General features: G+C 49.4%; 2 protein-coding genes across 2 annotated transcripts in view; one reads left to right on the top strand and one right to left on the bottom strand.

Moving 5' to 3' along the window:
• Nucleotides 1-1705: 1705 nt before the first annotated feature.
• Nucleotides 1706-17307, top strand: HTR6 (5-hydroxytryptamine (serotonin) receptor 6, G protein-coupled). Its single transcript, XM_006883583.1, has 3 exons — nt 1706-2442; nt 16441-16599; nt 16753-17307. Exons 1-3 carry the CDS (start codon nt 1729-1731, stop codon nt 17194-17196), a joined length of 1317 nt encoding a protein of 438 aa, XP_006883645.1. The 5' UTR covers nt 1706-1728; the 3' UTR covers nt 17197-17307.
• Nucleotides 17308-20349: 3042 nt separating this feature from the next.
• TMCO4 (transmembrane and coiled-coil domains 4) overlaps nt 20350-24224 on the bottom strand; it is a 146474-nt gene continuing 142599 nt past the window's right edge. Inside the window, exon 14 of the mRNA XM_006883582.1 lies at nt 20350-20757. Coding sequence (XP_006883644.1) covers nt 20350-20757 — 408 coding nt within the window. The remainder of the gene's footprint in view (nt 20758-24224) is intronic.

Raw genomic sequence — 24224 nt, 5'->3', positions numbered from 1 at the left:
TGTTGTGTACCATCGAGTTAGAACGGATCCATGGCTGATCCACCAGCCAGTTTTCAGAGACAGTTAATTTCACGGAGGCCATTGCCCATCCTTCTACCTCCGAGGAGCTTGTGGATTTGAACTGCGTGCCTTTGGGAGTACAGCATAGCTTCCTTACCACTAGGCCACAGCTCACAGTACTGGACATCTCGTAAGAGCTCAATAAAGATTTGCCAAATGAATGAACGGCCTTCACAGCATTCATTTTGCAGCGTTTAGAAGAGACTTTACTCTGTCAGGGAGAAAAGATACACAGGTTTCGCACCCGGACTCGCTACACACCTCTCTTCTCCCTTCAGCAACTGTTCTCCGTCAGGCTGAGCGCCCACAAGTCAGGAACTTCCCCCTTGAGTGCTCGGAAGGGTTGGGGAACAGGATTATTTTTGTTCTCAAGGCCCCAGGGAGGGGTTAACCTGAGGCTCCAAGACTTCCTGCTCAAACCAAAGGCGAAGTATGCAGGAATTGTGAACCCATTTTATTATATACACAGCGGAGGAAGCGCAAACATAGCAACTAAAGTGATCTACCCAGTATCCCCAACTCCTGCTGCCCCACCCCCAATAGCGCAGACCCCTATTGGGGAGCAGACCCTGGTTAAGGGCGGGCCACGGCCCCCCCTCTGAGTTCCAGCTGCGCTGCCACCACGTGTGGGCTGGGGAGGGGCCTGCGAGGGTGGGCAGGCCGCCGCCACAGTTGGGGGGGGGGGGCGGGAGGACGACCCTGAGTGGCTGGGCGCTCACATCTTCCCTTCGCAGGCCGGGCGGACCCGGACACTCCAGCATCCGAGGCTGGGACTCGGGTTCTCCCCGCCCACCGCGGAGCGGAGCGCAGGCTCCACGGTGCGGAGACCGCGCGCTGCAAGAAGCACCACCCGCTCCGGGCGCCGGCCGGCCCCTCGCCGCTCCTGCCGGGCTCCAGGGCTCCGGCCCGCCGCCTCCTCGGTCGCAGCCCCGCGGGGCCTGCCGCAGTCACCAGCAGCGGAGAAGCACGGAGCACCCAGGTACCCAGCGCGGCAGAACCAACCCGGGGACCCGGCTAGGGACGGAGGGCGCGGAGGCACAGCCACAGTTCCTCCGCCCCGCGCTGGCCGGCCTGCATCCTTCCTTCGGCCCCAGCCCCCCAGTATCTTCCTTGCCAGGGACCCCACCCTACTACCTCCAGCGGCCCCAGCTCCAAACCTGGTTCTTCATACGCCCATCTCCGCCACGAAGGTTGGCCCTGGCCGGGGAGCGCTCTACATCATTCACCCCACCTCCGGGGTCCCAGTCCTGGACGAGCAACCCCGCCCTTATCTTACCACCCGTCCCTTTAGGGGCTCTACTCCCACCTGGGGCGTCCACTCAACCTTTAGGGGTCATCTGACGCCCCCATGCTCCTAACTATGTCTTTGCTCCCTCGAGGGGACTCAGCTCCTCATCCGCTCTCTCCTTCCCCAGACTTCCAGTTGGTTTGCTCAGGCTGCCCCTTCTCACGACCCGGGGCGCCCCATAACTCCTCTTCCTCTACCCTATCCTTTAGGACCTCTGCCCTTTGACCTGGTTCCTGTCTTCCCGCTTGCCCCTCCCCCCTTCCTGGGGGGTCCATTCTCACCAAGGACGTCCATCCAACTTCACCAGTCTTCCTGCCCACCCTTCCACGTCCTTGGGAACCTTCTCAGAACTCACGCCTTTGCTTTCCACCCCCGCCCTCATGGTCCCAGAGCCGGGTCCCTCCAACCACAGCACCCCGGACTGGGAGTCAGGGCTGCCTTTGGGCGCCACGGGCAGTGGCTGGGTGGCGGCTGGCCTGTGCGCGGTCATTGCACTGACGGCGGCGGCCAACTCCCTGCTCATCGTGCTCATCTGCACGCAGCCGGCGCTGCGCAACACGTCCAACTTCTTCCTGGTGTCGCTCTTCACGTCGGACCTGATGGTGGGACTGGTGGTGATGCCGCCGGCCATGCTGAACGCGCTGTATGGGCGCTGGGTGCTGGCTCGCGGCCTCTGCCTGCTCTGGGCCGCCTTCGACGTGATGTGCTGCAGCGCCTCCATCCTCAACCTCTGCCTCATCAGCCTAGACCGCTACCTGCTCATCCTCTCGCCTTTGCGCTACAAACTGCGCATGACGCCCCCGCGCGCCCTGGCGCTGGTCCTGGGCGCCTGGACCCTCGCCGCTCTGGCCTCCTTCCTGCCCCTGCTCCTCGGCTGGCACGAGCTGGGCCGCGCCCGGGAGCCCGCCCCGGGCCAGTGCCGTCTGCTGGCCAGCCTGCCTTTCGTCCTGGTGGCGTCGGGCCTCACCTTCTTCCTGCCCTCGGGCGCCATCTGCTTCACCTACTGCAGGATCCTGCTGGCTGCCCGGAAGCAGGCGGTGCAGGTCGCCTCCCTCAACACGGGCATGGCCGGCCAGGCCTTGGAGACGTTACAGGTACCCGGGGTTCACAGGATAAGGGGTGAGGAGAGAGAGGAGGGAGTGAGCAGCCAGCGACCCATTTCTAGTTCCCATCTTTTTGTCTGAACTCCAAACTCAATGGCTGACTGCACCCATGACAAGGTAAGAGCACTCAGGGTGGCCCAGCTCTCCCCACCTGCTCCTCCCACGTCTTCTCCATCACGTCAGGGCATCACGCATGTCAGAAATCCAGAAATAATTTCCCTCTCTCACGCCCACTCCACCCATTAATAAGGCCTGTGGGGTTGTTTCCTAAATATGTAGAGTACTAGTTCTCACTTCTCTGCATCTCTCCCTCACTTCCCTAATCCGATCCACCATCACTTCTTACCTGGCTCCTTTTTATTCCACGCCAATCTGATTTCTACCTATTTTCCTCAGCATAGTGTGCCAGAGCAATTAAAAAAAAAAATTCTCAGTGTGGTCATGCATTTCCCAGCTTCAGTCCCTTCGTGGCTTCCCATTGTTCTCCAGTTAAAGAGGAAGGCAGGCATCTCGACATCTCTCCTTTCTCTGCCTCTTACTCCGCTGCAACCATCTGACTCTTCTGGCTCTTCAAGGCACCAGACTTCCTTCAGCCTCAAGGTCTTTGCACTTGACTGTTCTCCTTGCTTGAAATGCTCTTCTCCCAGTTCTGCTCGTGTCTGAGTCTCTCAGGCCACTTCTTACTGAAAAGACTTCCCGTGTTCTCCACACCGTATCTGGCCTTTCTCTGTTCTCCAGCTCCTAGTTTACTTGTTGATGTATTTTTTTTTTCTTTTCTGTCTTTCCTACTTGAATTCAAGCTGCACGAGGGCAGAGCACTTCTGGTCCTCACGGCTCCTAACTGTTAGTTGCTGTTGAGTCAGCTCCATATGGTGACGCATTTCCCAGTCTTGCCTCATCTTCACATTCGTTGGCAGGCTTGATTGAGTTCATTGTCTTGGTCACTATGTATTTTGAGCGTCTTTCTGTTAGAGGGCTCATCTTTCAGCGTTATATCAGGTAACATTCTTAGGATTCATAACATTATTACTGGCTAGTTTTTGGAAGTTGATTTTCAAGCCTTTCTCCTTTATCTGCCAAGTCTGGAAATGCTACTAAAACCTGTCCTCCATGAGCGACCCTGCTGGTATTTGAAATACTAGTGACACAATGTTCAGCATCTTGTCGTTGAGTACCATTGATTTGTAACTGACCAGTGTTCTGTTTTCAGAGGACGTAATTAGCACAGGAGAAAACTGGCCATCTTTTTCATACGGAGTGGCTGCTTGGATTTGAACCATGCACCTTTGCAATGGAAGTGTAATTCCTTACCACTAAGCCACCAGAGCTCCCTTATAGCAACTCAGAAATAGGCAAACCGCCACGGTATGACCAACAGACATCTGGAGTGAGATCTTGTCACAGTAGGTGATCCGTACGTGCTTATGAGTGGGGTAGATATTTTTTTTTTAATTTAGGTAGTTTATTTTTCATTTCAATGAACATCTACAGAGATATTGGGGTAGCTCAAGGTCCTGTATCTAGAAGGGAGTGACTGTATTGCCCCTCCCATCCATACAGGACCCAAGCCATATTGTCTCCCTAAGGGATGAATGCATAACCTCAAATCCCAGGGCATTAGGTTACAAGCACCGAGGACAGGTTACTAGCCCTGCGAGTTCATCTTGGTAGATTAAGCTGGAGGAGACATCTGAGGGTGGAGATGCCTTAGTGGCTGAAAGGGTAGCACCCTCATTGGTGGTGATTCTCCAAACAGCTGTTGCACCCCATTTGTGAGGCCCAGAGGGGCAGCTGGGAGATCTTCTAAGGCGCCAGGACTGGTGAAGGAAGTCCTAACTGCAGCCCTGCTCTCTCTCCCTGTTCTCTGGAGAGCATTCTCGAAGAAGGCAGCTGTGGTCATGACTTTGTTCCTCAGCACTGGCATGGTTGTTGAAATGGCTTTTTAAGTCCTTTATTCAGTTGTCTTTTTGTCAAGGTTTTATACATGTTCTAGTTATTCGATTGTTAGATATAAATGATTTACAAACATTTCTCCCAGTGTGTAGCTTATCTTTTCACACTTTGGTTAACTTTTTTTATAAACAGAAGTTTGGTGTTTTTTTTCTCTTTTTTTAAAAAAAACAAGATTTCCTCACATTTTAAGCAGGAACTGGTGCAGGATGTCTACTTTCCTCTCTTCAATGCACCTCAAGCCACTTGAAATTATACTTAGGATTTTCTTGAAATCATCTCATTTATCTTTTTACTTTTGTGAATTGGTTTAAAAACACTTCATCGCTCTTTCAGAAATGGAAAATTAGGATTCCTTGCCACAAATAGAAGGTGATTACAAACACAATTTCTGCCAAGAAGCCTCAGTAAATATCACTGAAGTTCACTTGGGTTGATGTGTCCACATCCTGGTTTCTCTTTGCTAAGTTGGAAGGGCGTTAAAGACCAGGTGGCACCCACACATGGTGTTTTCTTCTGGATGTAACTAGAAGGGGTGACTTTACCCAGTGATTGAATATTCTCTTATGTCCTGTCCTATGCTCTGGGAAAATAGTTACTAAAGACGGAAGAAGTTAGTTGGTCCTAGTAAGATTGACGGGAGAGGAACCAATTCTCAGCACTATTAATGCTTGATACACAAATTTTCTTTCTGTGAAACTGGCTGGCACCAAGGTGAAACTGAGACCATAGTTCAGCACCCAGGCAGGAGTCCCCCAGGTGGTAACAGCTGCAGATCATGGCCTTTGAGCACTCTCTGTGTGCCAGGCACCAAGCTATGCTTATTGATCCCTAGAACAACCCAGAAGTGCTGCCTTTCCCCTGTTTGACAGGTGGAGAAACTGAAGCTCAGAGAGAGGGAAGGTGACGTGCCCCAGGCCACAGAGTTGATAAATGAGGTTCAAGCTTACATCAATCTGAGTTAGCACAGGCTGGAAGACTGACTTGAAACACTATCCTCAGGGGGACCACACTGTCCTTCCTGCCTCACTGGCTGTGTCTCTTTGGCTGCTTCCTCCTGCTCCACCCCAACATTGCGTCCCTGGCCCCAGTGTACCCTTCCCACATTCACTCCTTAGTGACTAAACTTGTCCTGTGCCTGAACATGTCACCTCTGCATGATGCCTTCCAAAACACTCTCTCCAGCTCTGATTTCTTTGTTAATGTGCCCCAGACCGAACTCCAGATTATCAAACCCAGGACACTTAAACCAAGAAAATAAACCTACTGTTGTCAAGTTGATTCCAATGCATGGTGACCCACTGTCAGATTTTTGAGGCTGTAAATCTTTAAGAGAGGAGGTTCTCCTTTGGAGTGGGTGGTGGATTCACATCACTCACGGACCTTTTGATAGAATATAATGTACTCTACCACTAGAGCTCCTTTGGACATGTTGTGCACGTGTTTGTTTATTTTTTCCTAATGTTCTTTGGAGGCAAGAATGATGAGACTTCGCCTTACATACTTTGGACATGTTGCTAGGTGCTAACCCGTGGAGAAGGACATGATGCTGGGAAGGGTGGAGGGTCGGCGAAGGAGAGAAAGACTCTCAACCATGTGGGTTGATGTGGTGATTGCTGCGATGGGCTCTTGTGTGTCAGGAAGTGTAAAGATGGTGCAGGACAGAGCAGGGGTCAGATCTTTTGTTTGTAGGGTCACTATGAGTCGTACTCGACTCGATGGCACCTAACACCACTGCCACGAAAATGGAAGCCCTGAGACCTTGTCTTTTTGCTTACTAACACAGTTCTAGAGTCCGCGATGGCACGTTCGTAGTAGATGCTCAGTAGGTGTCTGTGGAAGGGACGATGTGAATGTAGCATGCTTGACCTCTGTTCACAGTGCTTCCTTATTTTCCTACTTCTCAGAATCAGCTCTTGTATATGATGGAGCCCAGGCCTTTTTATCTTGATTCCTTTGCTCAGTCACATTTATTTAGCATCCACTTGCTCAGAAGCTGTTTTAGACTGAGGATGGGCATATGGGTAGGACATACAGACTCCTGACCCCTGGGAATTTCTCTTCTGGTCAGAAGACAAGGGAAGCTCTGGTGGGCTACTAAAAATCTGCACTGCCAACCCAAAGGGAAACAGTTTGAATCTACCAGCTGCTCCATGGGAGAAAGATGAGCAATCTCTTCCTGCGCTATTTACTGCCTCTAAAAACAAGCCGGAGGCTCAGCTGTGGGTTGGTTCCCACTCAATGAAACACAGCAACAAACACCAGCCAGGAGACAGGGAGCTTTAGTGGTGTAGTCTGTTGGAAGTTGCACCGCTAACCGTAAGGCTATGCTTCTCTGTAGGAGAAAGACAGATGACTCCTCCCATTTGATTTACAGCCTTGGAAACACAGGGGTCAGCAATCAGTCTATTCCAAAATGACAGCAGTGAGTATGAGTTAAGAGACAGCATCGGCTATGGGACAGCTTCATGATACAGGGCTTGTAAGAGCAATGCCTCACCCAGTGAACACACGGGATTTATTACATTTACTGTGTACGTGCTTGAAAAGTGAAGCAGAGAAGTCCCAGTGAGCCCTAACATGGAACACTGACTGGAGTCTTTATGGGTTAAAGGGCTGATACCCTGTCTCTGAGGTATCAGAGTGACCCATGGGCCTCTCAAGTGGGAAATGTGACTATTCTAATTCCTCTCCCTTTTCCTCAATTTACTGCCTCTAAAAGCATGCTGGAGGCTCAGCTATGTGTTGACTCCCACTCAGTGACACATAACAACAAAAACAACAGTCAGGAGACAGGGGACTTAGTGGTGTAGTCTGTCAGAAGTTGCGCTGCTGACATTTTCTTGGTTTGGAATTTGAGACACCATTCCTGTGCTAGTCTTCAACTCTCCCTGGCCCCTAGGCAAGCTTTCTGCACATCTGCGTTGGGGGAATTTGCCTTTTCTTTATTCCCTGGAGAATTGTTTGCATTTGGGGACCTACCTCCTGGGATACTGCCTCTCCTTCAGACTCCTGGGTCATGGCCCCTCACTTCCCAGGCCAGCTGTCTAATCCCAGGGACGTGGGACAACCCGTAGTCTAGAGGCAGAAGCTTTCTCAGTGACTGGACCAAAAGGCCCTTGTGGATGAGCCACAAAAGCTGGACTGTATCAGACCCCTTCTCACCTGCTGTCAGCCCCTGCACTCTTGGATCCCTTCGCACTCCAGCCTTCAGCTGCCTCACAGAGCATGAGAGCTGGCAGCGTGCCCCAAGAGTCAGTTCCTCTGAGGTGGAGACCAGGAGCAGTTTTAGCATCTTCATGCCTTTTTACTTGAATAGAGGTTTTCAATGGCCGTTGTTTGGCTTAGTGATGTTAGCCAGGGCAGCCTGCCCTGGGTGGCGGGCTTAGAGCAGGGCTCAAAGTACAAGGAGGGGTGTTGAGGGGGAGGGCAGTCAGAACACGGTGGGCAGGGGAGAGTGCACATGTGTGTATGTGCAGGCATGATGCGTTTATGTGCACGCAACTCTGGGTTTCGTGTATGCGCATGTGTGTGAAAGGTAGATGCTGGCCGGGCCTATTGCTCAGCCAGCGGATGATTTCAGGGACATCAGTGAGAGGCATTAGTGGGAGCTGTGGGAGGGGGGTGGGGAGGGCCAGCTGGTCTTGCTGCCTTCCCAGCCTCTCCATTTTCTCTGCTGTGGTTTCTGGGTCTCTGCGGTGCAGAACAGCAGCATTGATGGTGCTGTTAAGTGCTCAACTGTTAAAAGTCAGAGGTTTGAAGCCAACAGCCTGCTCCTTTGGGCAGTCTGCTTCTGTAGAGACCAAACCGACTGCCATCAAGTCAACTATGGCTCGGAGGGACCCTCCAGGGAGTTTCTGAGGCTCTAGAAATCCCTCTGGAGGGTGGGTGTGACAGTCCATCATCTTTCTCCCTTGGAGCAGCTGGTGCATCCAAACTACGGAACTTTTGGTTAAGACCACATAACACACTCCATCCTCAGAGCTCCTTCCATAAAGATCACAGCCTTGGGAACCTTATGGGACAGTTCTGCTCTACCCTGTAGGGTCACTGTGAGCCGCATCTGACCCTAGCAGCAGGTTTGGTGGTCCATCCGCCGTCTCTCCATCTCCTTCCTCCTTGTTACATCATCTTTCCCCCTTTCCCTGCCCCTTTCTCTCTGAGTTCCCACTTCTCCCCATTTCTCCGTCCTCCTCTCCTCCTCTTCCTCCTTTCTCTTTCCTCCTCCTCCGTCATTCCTTCCTCTCCCCCACTCCACTCCGCAATGTTCTGTCATAGCGATCTATCTTCCTTGCAGTTCAGTCCTTCCTCCTCCTCAGGAGAGGAGGCAGCGATCACAGAAATATCCTGGAGGAGGAGGAGGAGAAGCCTGAGCTGGAGAGGCTGGTGGAGCTGCAGCATGGAGGATGGCAGACGTGGCTGCGGCTCGAGTCAGGTGGCCTGGTGACCTCCCAGGGCTGCGAGCAGATGCTGGGGTGTTGGGCTGGTTACAGGTCAAATCCTGCCTCTTTCTCAGCACAGTGGGATGACCTGGGAAAAATCATCTGAAGTCTTTGCATCTCAGGGTGAATGACGGTTGTTAGTATCTGTCCAGGCAGCCCCTTCCAGCAACCTGACGTGTAACAGAATGACAGTGTTGCCTGCTGCAGCACCACCTGTCTTCACGATCCTTGTCTTGCTTGACTCCCTTGTGGTGACTGCACTTTCTTTCCATCTCATTGAGGGTTTGCCTTGCTTTCAGTCACCTTCGACTTTTCCAGAGATCCTTGGTGGCACAGTGATTAAACGCTTAACTGCTAACTGAAAGGCTGGTAGTTCAAACCCAGCCAATGGGGCCACAGAAGAAAGATCTGGCAATCAGTTCAGTAAAGATTACAATCCAGAAACCCCTCCAAGACAGTTCGGCTCTGTCACATGGGGTCACTGTTAGTTGGAGCGGCTTGACAGCACCTACCTGTTACTTTACTCACTGTGATGTCATTTTCTAACAATTGCTTTTTCTTGATGAAATGTCCAAAGTGAAGCAGTTTCCCTGTCGTTGCTTCTCAAGAGCATTTTCTGAATGTGAAAGCAATACTGTTAATAGAGAACCATGCTGCTTCTGGAGTTAGGTATGGCATTGAGTCCCTGGCTGAGCAATTATCGGATTCTGTTTACATCTATGTCTCTGTCTCTCTATCTGTATCTATTCCTAGATCTACATTTATATAGAGTCTTGAACATACCATGGACCGCCAAGAAAACAAATACTGCTGGCTTGGAGAGGGTGAAACCAAATTTTCCCTCAGAGGCTAGGATTTTGAAGCTCCATCTCCTATACTTTGGGCATGTGGCCAGGAGAGATCGGTCCTTGGAGAAGGACATCATGCTTGCAAGGGTAGAGGGACAGCGCAGGAAAAGAAGACCCCAGATGGGATTAATTGATACAGGAACTGGGGCAACAGGGGTGGTGTGTCGGAATTAGTGAAACTGGCTCAGGGCAGGGTTCGGAGCTGCTGTACATAGGGCTCATATGGGTCGCAGGTGACTTGATGGCGCATAACAACAGCAACAACAATGTTCAACTGACTTCCAGTCTCCCAAAAACCTAGTGTCATTATGTTCACCAGGCACTGCAATCACTTTCTTTTCCTGAATTTTTCCAGTTTTTTTTTTGTTTTTTTGTGGTGAAAATATGCATCAAAATATGTGTCCACACAATTCCCCCATTTATAATCCAGTAGTGACATTGGTTGTATTTTTCATATGCCAGTCTTACTGACATCATTTTCCAAAATATTCAAAGGCCGTTAATATAAATTCAAAGCTCTCCTCTAACAAAATATCCCATTGTGCATACCCTACCCCACACCCTACCCCTTCCTCACACATCCTTTATCATCTTTGGCTTTTTTAATATCATTTTAAAATTAATTTTAATGAAAGTTTACAGAGACTTAGGATTTCCAGTTATTCATTGTTGCACTTCTCTTCCTGCTCAACCCCTCTCCCACAAATCACTCTTGTCCTTGAAAAGAAAAAGAACAACTCCCTCTTTGCTATGCAATCCCTCCCCGCAGGTCCACTCTATAATCTTTGGCTTTTTTATGTTTGCTTATTTCATAGAAGGGTATAGTATTTATCATTTTGTGACTGACATATTTTCTTAGGATGATTTCACAGTTTATCTGTGCTATGTATGTATCTGTGGTATGTAATAGAACTTCATATGGGTGCAGGTTTGGAAACAGGAGTAGCATCCACTTCCTAAATAACATGCCTCCAGAAACTCTATGAACTTTGATAAATGTCAGTAGTTGTGGAGGGATTTCAGGTCTTTTGTTCATAGGGTCGCTATGAGTCATGCTTGACTTTAAGGCATTCAACAACAACAATATTCCATATACAATATAGTCCACACTTTAGTTATCCATTTTGGCCCAAGCTGTAATATTTTCTTCTTTTTATTTTAAAATTTTTAAAATTTAATTAATTGTTGCACATTTTCTTCCCCACTCCCCTTCTTTCCCAGTCCACCCTTCACTGTACCCCTTGTTCCAGACTGTTGTGATATATACAATGTCCAATCACATTCCTTTAGGACAGTTCTTCCCTTCATCTGTTTTGATACAGCATTCATTATCTATCCAATCATTTCCCATCCTCTCCCCCCACCATCCCTGTCCTATTTTATAACAGTGATATTATATAGTATTTGTTCTGGCCATGATATTTTCAATTGCTTTATATGCATCTGAAAGTTTGACAGTGAATAATGATGACCAAAGGAGAATCAATACCTTTGAATGGTGGTGTTGGAGAATAGTATTGAATATCCCATGGACTGCTAAAAGAACTAACAAATCTTAGAAGAGGTGCAGACAGAGTACTCTTAGAAGCAAAGATTCTAAAATTTTGTCTCATCTACTTTGGGCCTATTGATTGTCAGGAGGGCTCAATCCTTGGAAAAAGATGTCATGCTTATAAAGGTAGAGAGTGAAGGAGAAGATCCTCCAGGAGCTGGGTTGACATAGTGATTGCAACAATGGATTTAAGTAGAGCAGAGAGATTGTGGATGGTGTGGGAGAGGGCAGTGTTTTGTCTGTTGTACGTAGGGTTGCTACTCGTTGGTACTGATGCAACCAGCATGACAAGTTCCTCTGTTGATGGCAATTTCAGTTGTGTCTGTCTTTTGTCTTAAGATACTGAACAATCTTTACAAAGTAATATTAAATAAAAGTAAGAGACAACAACATCTTTATTATATTTTATTTGTATATATTTTACGCATACAATAAATGAAGAAGAAAAAGGCGTGTTGTCTGTTTATAGGTAGATTGTAAGATTATTGTTGATTGTCTTTGAACACAGGCTTATTTGTGCCTTACAACTTTACATAATTAAAATATTTTACTTTTGTTAAAAAATTGTTACCATGAGCACTGATGTACAGACTTCTGTTTGTGCTTATGCTTTTTCTTCTAGGGGGGGGGCATTTGCTTCTTGAACATAGGGACCTGTAGGTGGAATTACCAGCTAGAAGGTACCGCCAAATTGTTTTCTGAACAGCTGCACTCTGATGGTGACAAATACACAGACATTTATAAGGACATGCAAACAACAGAACAGTCATGGTTACATGGAAGAAAGGGAATATGGGCTGGTGCGGCTGACATGAGTCAGACACCAGTGTGTGGGTTGGTGGTGGATGTTTCATGAGGGGCTGTTAGTGGACAGGTGAAATTCCTCAAAATGCACCCTGACTGGTCCATGGATGCCATCTCTGAATGGGGACATGGGGGGAAAAAAGCAGTTTCTGGAGCCTGAAATGACTTTGAACCCCTGAATCAACATTTAGTTGTTGTGTGACTCTTGACAAGTTATTTTGTCTCCTGAGCTTCAGTTGCTCATCTGCGAAGTGGGGACAGTAATACCCACCTCCTATAAAGCATGAGCAATGAGTATTAACTACTGATACATAAATCAAACCAAACCAAACCAGACCAATTCTGACTCATGGGGACCCCATATATTTCAGAGTAGAAGTGTGCTCCACAGCATTTCCAAGAGTTGTGGTCTTTCACACATAGATCACCAGGCCTTTCTTGTTAGGTACCTCTGGGTAGATTTGAGCCACCAATCTCTTGGTTCGTAGCTGAGTGCTTGTTCATTTGCTCCCCCTGGAGACTAGGTGCATAGCTTGTGCACAGTAAATAGGGGTCTTTTGTTGATCTGAAGTCATAGGACCTTGGTTTGGGGTTTTGTAATGGTGCATGTGACCTTGGAAAGGTCTTCTACTTTCTCTGAGCCCATTTTCTTCTCTTCCCTTTTGTGTTCTTTGGGGCAAATGGAAGGGAGAAAACCATAAGATTTTCTCCCAGAAAGATTAGAGAGTAGCCCCAGATCTCTTTCTGAGCCCCTTTGTAGCTTTTTATTCCTCCCCCCAGCACATCCCTGGGGTTTCTGCTCTCCAGTGCCCCAGGGCTCTGACAAGACCAGGGCTGCCTCTTGACCCCTCTCTGGGCCATTAGAGCTCAGAGGATACTTCTAAGAGTGGGATCCCCTGGGGAAAGTGTCTCCCCATTTCCATGTCATCTGTCTCCATTGATGGCAGTGATTTGAAGACATGGCGAGTCTTGGACAATTTTCCTCTAGGTTGACAATGGCAGCGTCATTGAGACCACAAAGAGACTACTGTAGAGGGCAGAAAATCAGTAGAGGGCAGAAAACCAGAAGAGAGTGAAGGAAAGCAGGTGCTCTTTCCTTCTCTTGCTGAGCTGGGGCCAGACCTAGAAAGCAGGCTTGTGTGTGGTGGGTGGAGGGGGAGGCGAGGATGCCCCATCTGTAGCGATGCCAGCCACGCTCAGTAGCCTGGTGAGTCAGACCATTTGTCCTGACATCTGTGCAGTTACAGGAAAACCTAAGCTGCTGGCAGAGGGATAGGTCCCCAAGGATCCGAGTAGTTATCCCAGCCCCACACTTACAGCACTGAACCGCATCATGGTGGTCCTATAGTCAGAACTCAGTGTCAGGCACTGTGCAGGCAGTGAATCCAAAGACTAATATTGTATTCCCATTTTACAGATAGGGAAATAGAGGCTGTCTCAAGACAGTAGAGTAGGTGGTAAAGGAATAATTGGAGCCAGATTGTTGTGTGCTGTAGAGTCGGACCCATAGCTGACCCTCCAGTAGGTTTTCAGAGAAAATAACTCACACAGGAAGAGACTGTCTGTCCTTCTTCTGCAGAGCAGTTAGTGGGATTGAACTGTGTGCCTTTGAGATTGCAGTGCAGCTTCTCCACGGCACCATCAGCACTCCCTACCTGTTTTAAAAACCCAGCACTTGTTTATGCTTGGTACTGTTTCATCAGGAGGAGAAATCAAAGTTGCTCTTTTGTCCTTGATGTTCAGCATAGCCAGATTTCACCTGATGGTCACATTGAGGGGTCAAGGTTGTAAGTACATTGTGTTTCCTGTTCCCCACTTCCTTCCTCCAGCATTCCAGAATTAAACCTGCACTAACTTCCCTGCTCCCATCAGAACAGTTGCCCTGAGTCAACCCTGATTTGTGGAGACCTCATATGTGCTCCAGGGGGTTTCTAATGACTGGTTGGGGAAGTAGATAGCCAGGCCTGTCTTCTAAGGTGCCTCTGGAGGGACTCAAACTTCCAGCCTTTCCGTTAGCAACTGAGTACTTTTTTTTTTGCACTATTCAGGAACTCCCTTGCTCCCGTAGTTAGTGTTGGAGTTTCAGCACCATGGACAGGACACAGAGCTGAAGAACTCAAGAAGAATTTATTTATTTTTTCAAACAGAAAACCGAACTGGGTGGGGGGATAGAATGGAGGAAAATGTGCAACAATGAATGAATGGAGATCTAAGTTCTCTATAAACTTTGGTGAAAAGAAAAAGGATAGATAATGAACACTGCATTGGAACAGATGAGGGAAAGAATGGTTTAATAGGAATATATGATTAGGTATTACATGTATGACAACAATCTGGAACAAGAAGTGTATTACAAAATGGACTGGGTGAGGGAAAAGGAAGGAGAGGGAGGAAATGCAACGGTGAGTGAATTAAGAAAGAAAATAATAAAAAAGATTTTAAAAATAAACCCCCCAAATTTAAAAATACTTAAAAACCAATCAAACAAACATATTTAAAAAAAAAAAAAAAAAATTTAATTTTTTTTTAAAAATAAACCCCCCAAATTTAAAAATACTTAAAAACCAATCAAACAAACATATTTAAAAGAATTCACTTAAATCTCTGTTCTCTCTTGAGTATTACTAACTTGAAATAGATATTTTCTATGGCTATGAGTTTGAGGCCCTTATATCTGTGTGACTTTTTTATTTTTTTTCATTCTGATTATTGAAATTATTTATCCTAATCTTAGAAAGTATGCTTGTAAAAAGTGAATAAATAAAAAACAAAAACTTGTCTTTTATGTATTGAAAAAAAGAACTCAAGCATGTGAGAGGGAGTTGGAGGGTGCTGGTTTGCTGTACACGGGGGATGACACATCTTCTTGGCTTCGCCTCCTCCGCCCACTTTCCATCTGCAGAAAGTTGCCTGGTGATCTGGGTCCCTTCCTGCTTGCTTTTGACCCTTTTATCTCCTGTGGCAACTCTTAAAAGTTCAGTCTAGAGGGTGCTAGAGGAACCCCCAGTTTTCAAAGCCCAGACAGATTCCTGGGGCAGCACACACCTTTTGCATAGTTATTTATGATGAATTGTGCACAGTTTTGCACATTGATGTTCACTTAAATTGTATATGCAGATGGGTCTTACTTTATGTAAATCTGATATGTGAATATACAAGTTGATAGCAACCATGGACTAGAGTAGAGCTTCATGTCCTAGCTTTCATGGACCCTGAGAGGTTTCCTGGGTAGACTCCAAGTTGGTCTCTGTATCCTCTGGACATGTGGGAGTTGTGTGTATATGTGTGTGTGCATGTATGCACATTTATATGGTGTTTATTTTCTGGAGAGAGGTCTTATTGATTTAATTAACTTTTCAAAGGACTGATGAGCTTCAGAATGTTAAGACAACACTAGGCTAAAGGGTCTTCCTTCCTTTTTAGAGCTTTTTATGTTTTGGGACTGCTGATCCTCAACTTGAAAAGTTAAATTCCAACCTCTCGGTGCCCAAGGACTCCTTTCAGTGGCTGCTGTGGGCAGCTCTCCTCTCCTTTCTCTCTCTCTTCAAAATACACATTTGAGAATGGAGATGCCGGAAAGTCTGCAGCATCATATCAACTGTAAAATTCCAAAGTTAGCACATCTAGTAGTTTATAGTAGGCTTCATTTCAAACGTTTGCCTGATGCACACATTTTTAAAAGCCACTTTTATCTTATAGAACATGAATATAATGGTAAAGCCATTACTCCAAATATAAAGAGAAATCATACACAAAGGGATTGCCAAGCCTGGATTGCTAGCAGGTTTGCTCCTCCCTCACCTCTCCAAGTACACCTCACAGACAGAGCTGAGCTTTGGAAGGTGCTAGGACTCATCATGTGTGTGTTGACCTATTGCCTTTTGCAAGGATGGTACTTTTCTGAATCATTCTGATTTGTATCTGGGAAAGTGCTGCTGTCTTGTTGAACTTTCTAGAGTTCCTGTGAAATGCGGGGTTAGGGTTAAGGCAGCAGGGCCCAGGGCTCAGTGTATTGAAGGGATCCAGGCTCATTTAAGGCTGAGGCTGGGTCTTGGGTCTGGGTTTAGGGTGGAGGCTGAGTTTGAGACAACCATGAAGTCAGGCTCCGTCTCTGGCAGGTGTCAGGGTTTAGTCTGGGATTTTAGTTGGGACTTTGTTTATGGTTGAAGCCAGAGATTAATCTGGAACCAGGGTTAAGGTTCAGTCTTGAGTTAGGATGAGGCTTCAGACCAGTACTACGGTTGGTGCTCAGTCAAGATCAAGATCTAGATAAAGGGTAAGTTTATTGCTTCTCTGAGTATTCAATCTAGAATTGGTATTGAGGCTCAGTCTGAGACTGGTATCAGGGTCCAAGTGCGGCTCTTAGCTGATTTATGTGTCCTTCCCCTCACAGGTGCCTCGGACCCCTCGTCCAGCGGTGCAGTCAGCAGAGAGCAGGCGTTTGGCCACCAAGCACAGCACCAAGGCTCTGAAGGCCAGCCTGACATTGGGCATCCTGCTGGGCATGTTCTTCGTGACCTGGCTGCCCTTCTTTGTGGCCAACATAGCACAGGTAATGCCACAGCAGGAGGTGAGTCCTGGCCTTGCTGGGGAGGCCTTGACTCTCATCCCAGCCCACAGAGGGAGGAGGGTGGGCTGTCCCTCATGGTGGCTGTGCTGTGTGCCTGCTCCAGGCCCGGATGTGCCCTGTTCCCCTCCCCCACAGGCCGTGTGTGACTGCATCTCCCCAGGCCTCTTTGACATCCTCACGTGGCTGGGCTACTGTAACAGCACCATGAACCCCATCATCTACCCGCTCTTCATGAGGGACTTCAAGCGGGCCCTCGGAAGGTTCCTGCCATGTCCCCGCTGCCCCGGGGAGCAGCAGGCCAGCGTTGCCTCCCCGTCTATGCGCACCTCTCACAGTGGTGCCCGCCCTGGCCTGAGCCTGCAGCAGGTGCTGCCGCTGCCCCTGCCCCCCAGCTCGGACATGGACTCGGACTCGGGCGGCTCCTCGGGCCTGCAGCTCACAGCTCAGCTGCTGCTGCCTGGAGAGGTCACGCGGGACCTCCCACCTCCGGCGCGGGCCACTGCCACCGTCAATTTCTTCAACATTGATCCAGTGGAATCTGAGCTCCGGCTGCATCCACTGGGCACCCCCACGAACTGACCAGGCTTGGATCTGGCCAGTGGGGAGATGGATTGAGGGGGCCCAGTCTCCAAGGCCAAGGCCAGGAGGCTGCAGGTCTGCCTGAAGCTCTTGGCGCCTCCACTGGGGTTCACTGAGACAGTGTCCTACTTTCCTGTCTGGTGGGAGGATAGCTGACTCAGGCACTTATGCTCTTCGTTGTGGGATGTCCCTTGCACATGTGTCGGTCCAGAACTATCGGACAATACTGGAAGTTGGGGAGAAGGAGCAACTGATTCCGATCAGCTTGAATACAGACATGTCCTTTGCATATTTTATCTGCATGATGGGGAGCGACACCTCTGCAGTGATGGATTCATGTTTGGGTTTGGCCGATTCTCTTCCCCACATGTGGTCCACAGACCAGCAGCATCAACCTCACCTGAGATTTTGCTAAAAAAAAAAAAAAAGCGTAATTCCTGTCCCGAGCCATAACTACTCAATCAGAATCATGTGACTTGCCCCCCTCTCCCCCCCAGTGACTAGTGTATACATTCACTGTGAGGGGTGCTGGTTTACCGGTATCGGTCAACTCCACATGTCAGAACAGAACAACGCATCACAAGGGTTTCGTGGTTGATGTTTAGAAATCGGTCACCAGGCCTCACTTCTCAAGTGCCTCTGGGGGATATTTGAACTACTAACCTTTCACTTAGCAGTTGGTGTGTTAACCATTTGCACTACCTGGGGATGCCTGGGATAGTTTAGATGATTTTAAACCTGGAGCATGAGTTTCTGGATGAAGCTTCCGGACTGGCTATTCCCTGTGGGTGGCTGTGTCTCTCATGTAAGCGGCACAGAAAAGCAGCCAGGCTCGGGGACGGGTGGTCTGCCCAGGTATGAATGAGATCTCTGCTCTACGTCTGCCAGCTCAGGGGCTTTGTACAGGTCATTAAACTCTCGGAGCCTCAGTGATCGTGTGCACAATGTGTAATCACGCCGACCTCGTAGGGGTCTCAAGAGCACCCAGGAAGTGGTAAGTGGTCTGCGCTGCTCTTGCCACTCCTGCCTGCCCGGCCCTCTGACCTTGGGTATGAGCAGAGGAAGCTTATCGGTCCCTACTCTTAGTTTTTCAGCTTCCTCCTCTTCAGTCCCAGCCCAGATTCCCACATCCTAATTCTGGTTCCCCACTTCTCCATCCCCACCTCTCAGGGCCCTCCCAACTCCTGAGCCGCTGTACTCCCTCTCTCGGGGGTAGAGGGGCAGCGTGTGTCTTCATGCCCACTGCCAGGGATGATTGGCTTTCATGCCAGGCTTCCTCAGCCCTATGGAGGAACTAGCTGATGGAGACAGAACCTAGCCTCTGCCTCGCCCTTCTGGCCTTCCCTGGGGTCAGTGGGACATGGGGATGATAGACAGCAGCAGAGCTGAAGAGGAGCTGTCTCTGGCAGAGGCTGGGCCCCAGGCAGGCAGCTGGACCCTGGCATGAGAACCTTTATCCTGGAGGGTGGGCTCCTATCTTGTGTTTACTTGGTACGTATTCCTTTGCAGGTTTTTTTTTTTTTAAATCTCACCCCATCAAAGTTCCCTCAACCCAAACCCCTGGGGCATTCTCACGGGCTGCCCTGATGCCCTCCTTGGTGCTGATCACACTCGGCTCCGGTCCTGGCCCAGGCCGCAGAGGGGCTGTGGTGCTCACTGGGCTTTTCCAGGGCCCCGGCCTGCTGAGCAGACTCTCAATAAACACTAGCTAAAGGCAGCGACTCGGGTGTGGACTGGTTTCACTTGAGGGGCCACTCGGGACCTGAGGAGCAGCTGGCGTTGTGGGAAGAGAATGGTGCAGGTGTTCTGGGCTTGGAAAAGTCATTTCCTTCTCAGGGTCTCAGTTCTCCATGCATGACAGAGGAGGTGGGACTAACAGTAGTGTCTAACAGTGACTAACAGTAAATGCACGCTGAATGAACAAATACAGATAGCTCATTTCTGAGCTGCTATTTCTGAGATTCTAACTCTCCTGCCCCTCCACCTCCTGCTGAATCCATCAATGCCTTCTCTGCTGGAACCTTCACATCTGCACAATGAGGGGAATGATCTCTGGACATGACATCCAGGTGTGGAGGGAACAAAGGGACCATGGATGCAGACGCAACAGTTAAGAGCTTGAGCGCAGGAATCTAACGGGGGTTTGAGACTCAGCTCCATCAATGAACAGCTGTGTGACCTTGTACAGGCTCCCTAACCTTTCTGGGCCTCAGTTTTCCTCGGGATAAAATGAAGATGATAGTGTGGTTATGTGCCGCTGAGTCAGAAGTGACTCAGAGCTGAACCTGCAGTGGTTTTCAGAAGCGGTAAACGGCACAGGAGGAGAGTGCCCATCTGGGGAGCAGCTGGTGGATTTGACCCTTACGCCTTTGGGTTGGTGGTGCAACTCCTTACCACTAGGCTACCAGTAGCATCACCTCACAGGGTTATGAGGGTAAGTGGAGACAATCAGTGCAAGTAAACACGCAAGGAGAGCAGTTGTTATTATTATTTGCAATTATGGTTACCGGTCTTGTTCCTGCCATAGAAGATCTTTCCCTTATTCAGTTCCTTCTTGTCACCAACCCGGCTCCCACCCACCCCTCAGCATTTCCACCACGATTTCAATCCAGTGCCACCATGCTGTACCACTTCTAGGGACACCGCTCATGGTACAGACTGTGTGACTGATGTCCTCGGTGGCTGCGTGTGGCAGCTCTGATCAGCTCTTTCAACAACAGAGTGAGTTGTCCCCGTCTGTCAACACCTGTACCTGTTCTGGAATCCAGAACCACTGCCAAAGGCCCTGGGGTGCTGGTAGGGGGTGCTTCCGGTGGAAGGCAACCCTGAAGTGTAAGTGTGAAAGCAGGGGGTACCTGGCTTTATTGAGACCATGGGAGTGTGGCGGTGCCAGAGAGCGTGCCTGGACCCCCGTGCAGTGTGGTCTGTATGCACTCAGCCCACGCGGGCTTCCCCGCCTCAGTCTCTTCACTGTGGCTAGCTTCACTTCTCTGGCTTGCTTCCCCGGGGGGCCAGCCTTCTCCTCCCCTCCTTTGCACTTTCTTCATCTTTGGAAGGCACTTCTGGAAATTCTGCACTTTCACAGCTCACCTGGGAGCTGATGAGAGGCAAGTGAAGGTTGAGCAGAAAACAGTCTCGTTGCCATGGTGGGGGTCAGTCTAGCCCTGGGCAGGGCCCCTCGGTCTGGCTGGCACAGTCAGGACAGCCCAGGGGGTTGGAGCCCATGCCATGGCTGCAGACATGGGGGCTCTCAGTGGGGTTAGCGGCAGCAGCAGAGGAGGCCCTTTCAGATTGGTCCGGTTCTGTTGGCACTTGGGCTTGGCTGGGGTTGGGTAACGTGGCAGCTTTAGGGATCTCTTTGGTTGTGAACCCCTGGGCTTGCTCATCCTGGTGGCTGGCCTCACCAGACGATGGGGCACCTGTTCCCTGGCGAGGTTCTTCCTGGAGGAGGCTACCTGGGGCCAGCAAGAGGCCTTTCTCATCCCAGCCTGGCTTGGTGCGAATGCCCACAGTCTTCAGGATGACGTCCATCTGCTTGGCGTAGTCCAAGTGGCCGCTGACCTGTAGAATGACAGAGGGTAGGGGTCATGGGTCTCCCAGGAGCCCATGCAGAGCTCCCAGGCCCCCCCCCCCCAGCATTCTCAGTTAACTAGATGCCAATGCTTTGATTCCGATCCTCAATGCTGCCCAAATCCAGAGTGGGGGGAGCCTGCAGGCTTAAGGCTGTTCTAGAACGTGTTAAAGATGAGACTCTGGGTCTCCTAACATTATCCTCAAAGACAATGTTTCATATCTACTCTGGTGAGTAGTGACTAGAGTCTGAAAAGCTTTCTAGTGGTCATCTGACGGTCACCTAGTGGTCTCTCTGTGTCTAGAACCAAAAAAAAAGGAGAGAGGGGGAAGAAAAGCGAAGATGCACAGGAACAATCAGTCTACAGGACTCATCGTCCACATGGACCCCGACCTCCACGACCCCGAGAGCAGAACTCAATGGTGCCACCACCGGCCATTCTAGAAGGGAGTCCTGGACAAAGGGGGCAAAAAATGAGCAATGACACTCAAAATCACAAAACTGACCAGGCTTACTGGTGGGGTAGAAACCCCAAAACTATGGCTCTTAGTCACCTTGTGTAGCTTGAACAAAACTCATTCGTGTGGGTCAACATTCATTCAAACAACAGACGGCTCTATAAGGTGGGCAGTTAACAGCAGGGAGGCGTGTACTCTCCCCTTAGACCAATTCACCATATGTGATCAGAGAGAGGGACAGCGTTCGCCCAGGGACCTGGCTCAGAAGACAGGAAAAGACAGAATGGAAGGATGGACGGAAGCGAGAATCACTGGAGGAAAGCAGGGAGAGTGTGGTTACGTTGATGTTGTTGAATTTAAGGTCATAAAGCAAAATGTGTATGAATGGATAAATAGAAAACCAATTTGCTCTGTAACTTTTCACGTAAAGAAAAAGGCAAACACAGATCCTCTGGGTGCAGGAAGGAACCTCGTGGTGGACAGAAAGCTGGACGGAAGTGCTCTTCTCTGCCTGCAGCTTGAGGCTCTGCTGCTCACCAGCTGTGGGAACCTGGGCAAATCTCACAGCCCTGGGCCTCAGCTGTCCCAGGGGTCAAATGGGGACAATGATGCCATTGGAGCATTTCTGGGAGGTAGATAAGAGACTGTCAAGAAGGTGCTTCACGCAGGTATTCTCCCAAGAAAAAGTCTTCAGAGCAAAACAAGTACTGGCATGGATTGCAAGCTACCTTCCCTTCCCCTGTACTCATAAGAACCTCAACTTATGTGTCCCCCGGTCAGCTGTGCACTTGTGACAAGTTTTGGTCAATGAGCTAAAACAGTTGCTATGTGCGCTGCTCCCTGGAAATATCTTTGAATGGAGGGAGGATGTTGACCTCGAATTTCCTCCTTCCTGCTGCCTGGAATTCAGAGCTAGTAGCCAGAGTACGAGGGAGCTCTGATGGCCTGGTGGTAAGAAGCTGCGCTGCAACCCTACAGGCACGCAGTTAGTATCTGCTCCGTGGGGGAAGGATGGGCAGTTTCCTTCTGTGTGATTAACTGCCTCTGAAGACTCACTGGAGGGTCAGTGATGGGTCAGTTCTGACTTGACGGCACACAGCAGCCAGCCGAAGAGCAGTGGCCTGAACAGTTTCCTCGTCTTTTTTTCTGGCACATTATAAACTCTTTGTGCTTTTGTCTAAAGTCTGTCAGGTGAACCTTCCCTGAGACAGAGGCCCAGATCTCAGAAGTGTCCACTCTTCTTCAGAACCTAGGGAAGTCCTTATTTTTATGTTGAGACGCGTCAGTGAGTAGGAACTGTTGGACGGTGGTAGCACTGCGGCTCTGCTGGGAATGACTCACAGTGGCCCCTCCGCTGGGTTCCGACGCTGCAAGTCACACGGGAGGACACTGCTCAGTTTTCTCCCTCGGAGCCTTTGGGTTAACTACACAATTCCCCGTGGGCTGCTCCACCAGCACTCCCGGATCTGTTCACTGTGATAATAACGGACGTGAAGAAAAATCCCAGTCGCCCCTGATAGATTTCAATTCATGGTGATCCATATGTTTCAAAGGAGCATTGTGTGCTTCATACAGTTTCCGATGGTTGATACTTTGGAAATAGATTGCCAGGCCTTTCTTCTGAGGTATCTCTGAGTGGACACAGAATAGTATTTTGGATAATAACAGGTGAACGCGTCAACTGCGTGCACCACTCGCTCCAAACCCAACCCACTGCCGCTTGGTCAGTGCTGGCTCAGAACGACCCTCCCCTAGGTCTCAGTGCTCTATCATGTGGAGCAGTTGGTGGATTTGAAATCCTGACCTTTCAGTTAGCAGCTCAGCACACAATGCTCCTCTGGCATCACTCAAGGGCGCCAGTGATGGACCTGGTGCTATGTGTTGTGAAGAGCTGCCTCCACTGGGCTCCCAAGGCTGCAAATCGTTACGGAAGCCGAATGCCCCCTCCCCCTCCCACAGAGACAGGTGAGTTCAAACTGCTGACATTTGGGTTACAGCCACTGCTTTAACCACTGTGTCAATAAGACTCCTGGGTCCCTAATGTTGTTGTTGTTAGGTGCCATTGAGTGGAGTAGGACCTGTAGTGACCCTGTGAATGGGAGATCTGAGCCCTGTCCTCTCCTCCCAACCTCACAGTCTGACACACTTGAGTGCACTGCGTCACTGTGTCAGTCACCTGTTTGAGGGTCTTCCTCTCTTTTACTGTGCCCCCCTTTCCAAGTATAATGTCCCTATTCCAAGGAATAGCCCCTCCTAGCAACATGCCCGAAGTATATGGGACGAAGCTTTATCATCTTCACCTCCAAGGAGCACTCTGGCTGCACCTTCTCCAAGAAGGTCCTGGGTCCCTAACACATTGCAGCAAATAAGCGTATTGGATATATTCCTCTGACAGGTAGCAATTGCTAATTGGAGTCACTGAGTGGTGGAAATAGTTAGCTTATACAGGTGCTAACCAAAAGGTTGGTGGTTCAAGTCCACGCAGAGGTAGATTGGAAGAAAGACCCAGCAAACTACTCGTGAAAAAACAGCCATTGAAAACTTTACTACTCTGACACCCTTGGGGTCGCCATGAGTTAGATCCACTTGATGACCACTGTTTCCCGCCTCAGGGGAGCTCTGGGGACCTAGTGGTAAGGAATTGCACAGCTGACCCAAAGGCATATGGTTCGAATCCTCTGTAGGAAAAGAATGGGCCATTTCCTCCTGTGTGTGATTTATGGCCTCTGAAAACCCACTCGAGGGTCAGCTGCGGGTGAGTTCAAACTCAACAGTACAAAAAAATAACAACAACAGACATTGCTGGTAGTGTAGTGTTACCTGCTAATTGCTTCTCTTGTTGTTGTTGTTATGTGCCATCGAGTCGCTTGAGACTCATAGCGACCCTATGTACAAGAAGACCTAAACGCTGTTCTATCCTGTGTCAACCTCACCATCTCAAACACACTCATTCCCACCAGTCCACTCACAGAATCGATCCATCTCATCAAGGGTCTTCC

Source organism: Elephantulus edwardii, unplaced genomic scaffold (genome assembly GCF_000299155.1).
Source record: "Elephantulus edwardii isolate Elephantulus edwardi_28Jun2011 unplaced genomic scaffold, EleEdw1.0 scaffold00028, whole genome shotgun sequence".
NCBI classification, from domain to species: Eukaryota; Metazoa; Chordata; class Mammalia; order Macroscelidea; family Macroscelididae; genus Elephantulus; species Elephantulus edwardii.
Note: the sequence above shows the minus strand (reverse complement) of the source record. Positions and strands in the feature narration are given on the sequence as shown.

Excerpts from the sequence above, each read along its gene's own strand:
- HTR6 (XM_006883583.1), top strand. The coding sequence starts at position 1,729 with ATGGTCCCAGAGCCGGGTCCCTCCAACCACAGCACCCCGGACTGGGAG. Across the intron at positions 2,443-16,440 it reads AGGCCTTGGAGACGTTACAG|GTGCCTCGGACCCCTCGTCC; the intron begins GTACCCGGGGTT and ends TTCCCCTCACAG. Across the intron at positions 16,600-16,752 it reads TTGTGGCCAACATAGCACAG|GCCGTGTGTGACTGCATCTC; the intron begins GTAATGCCACAG and ends CCTCCCCCACAG.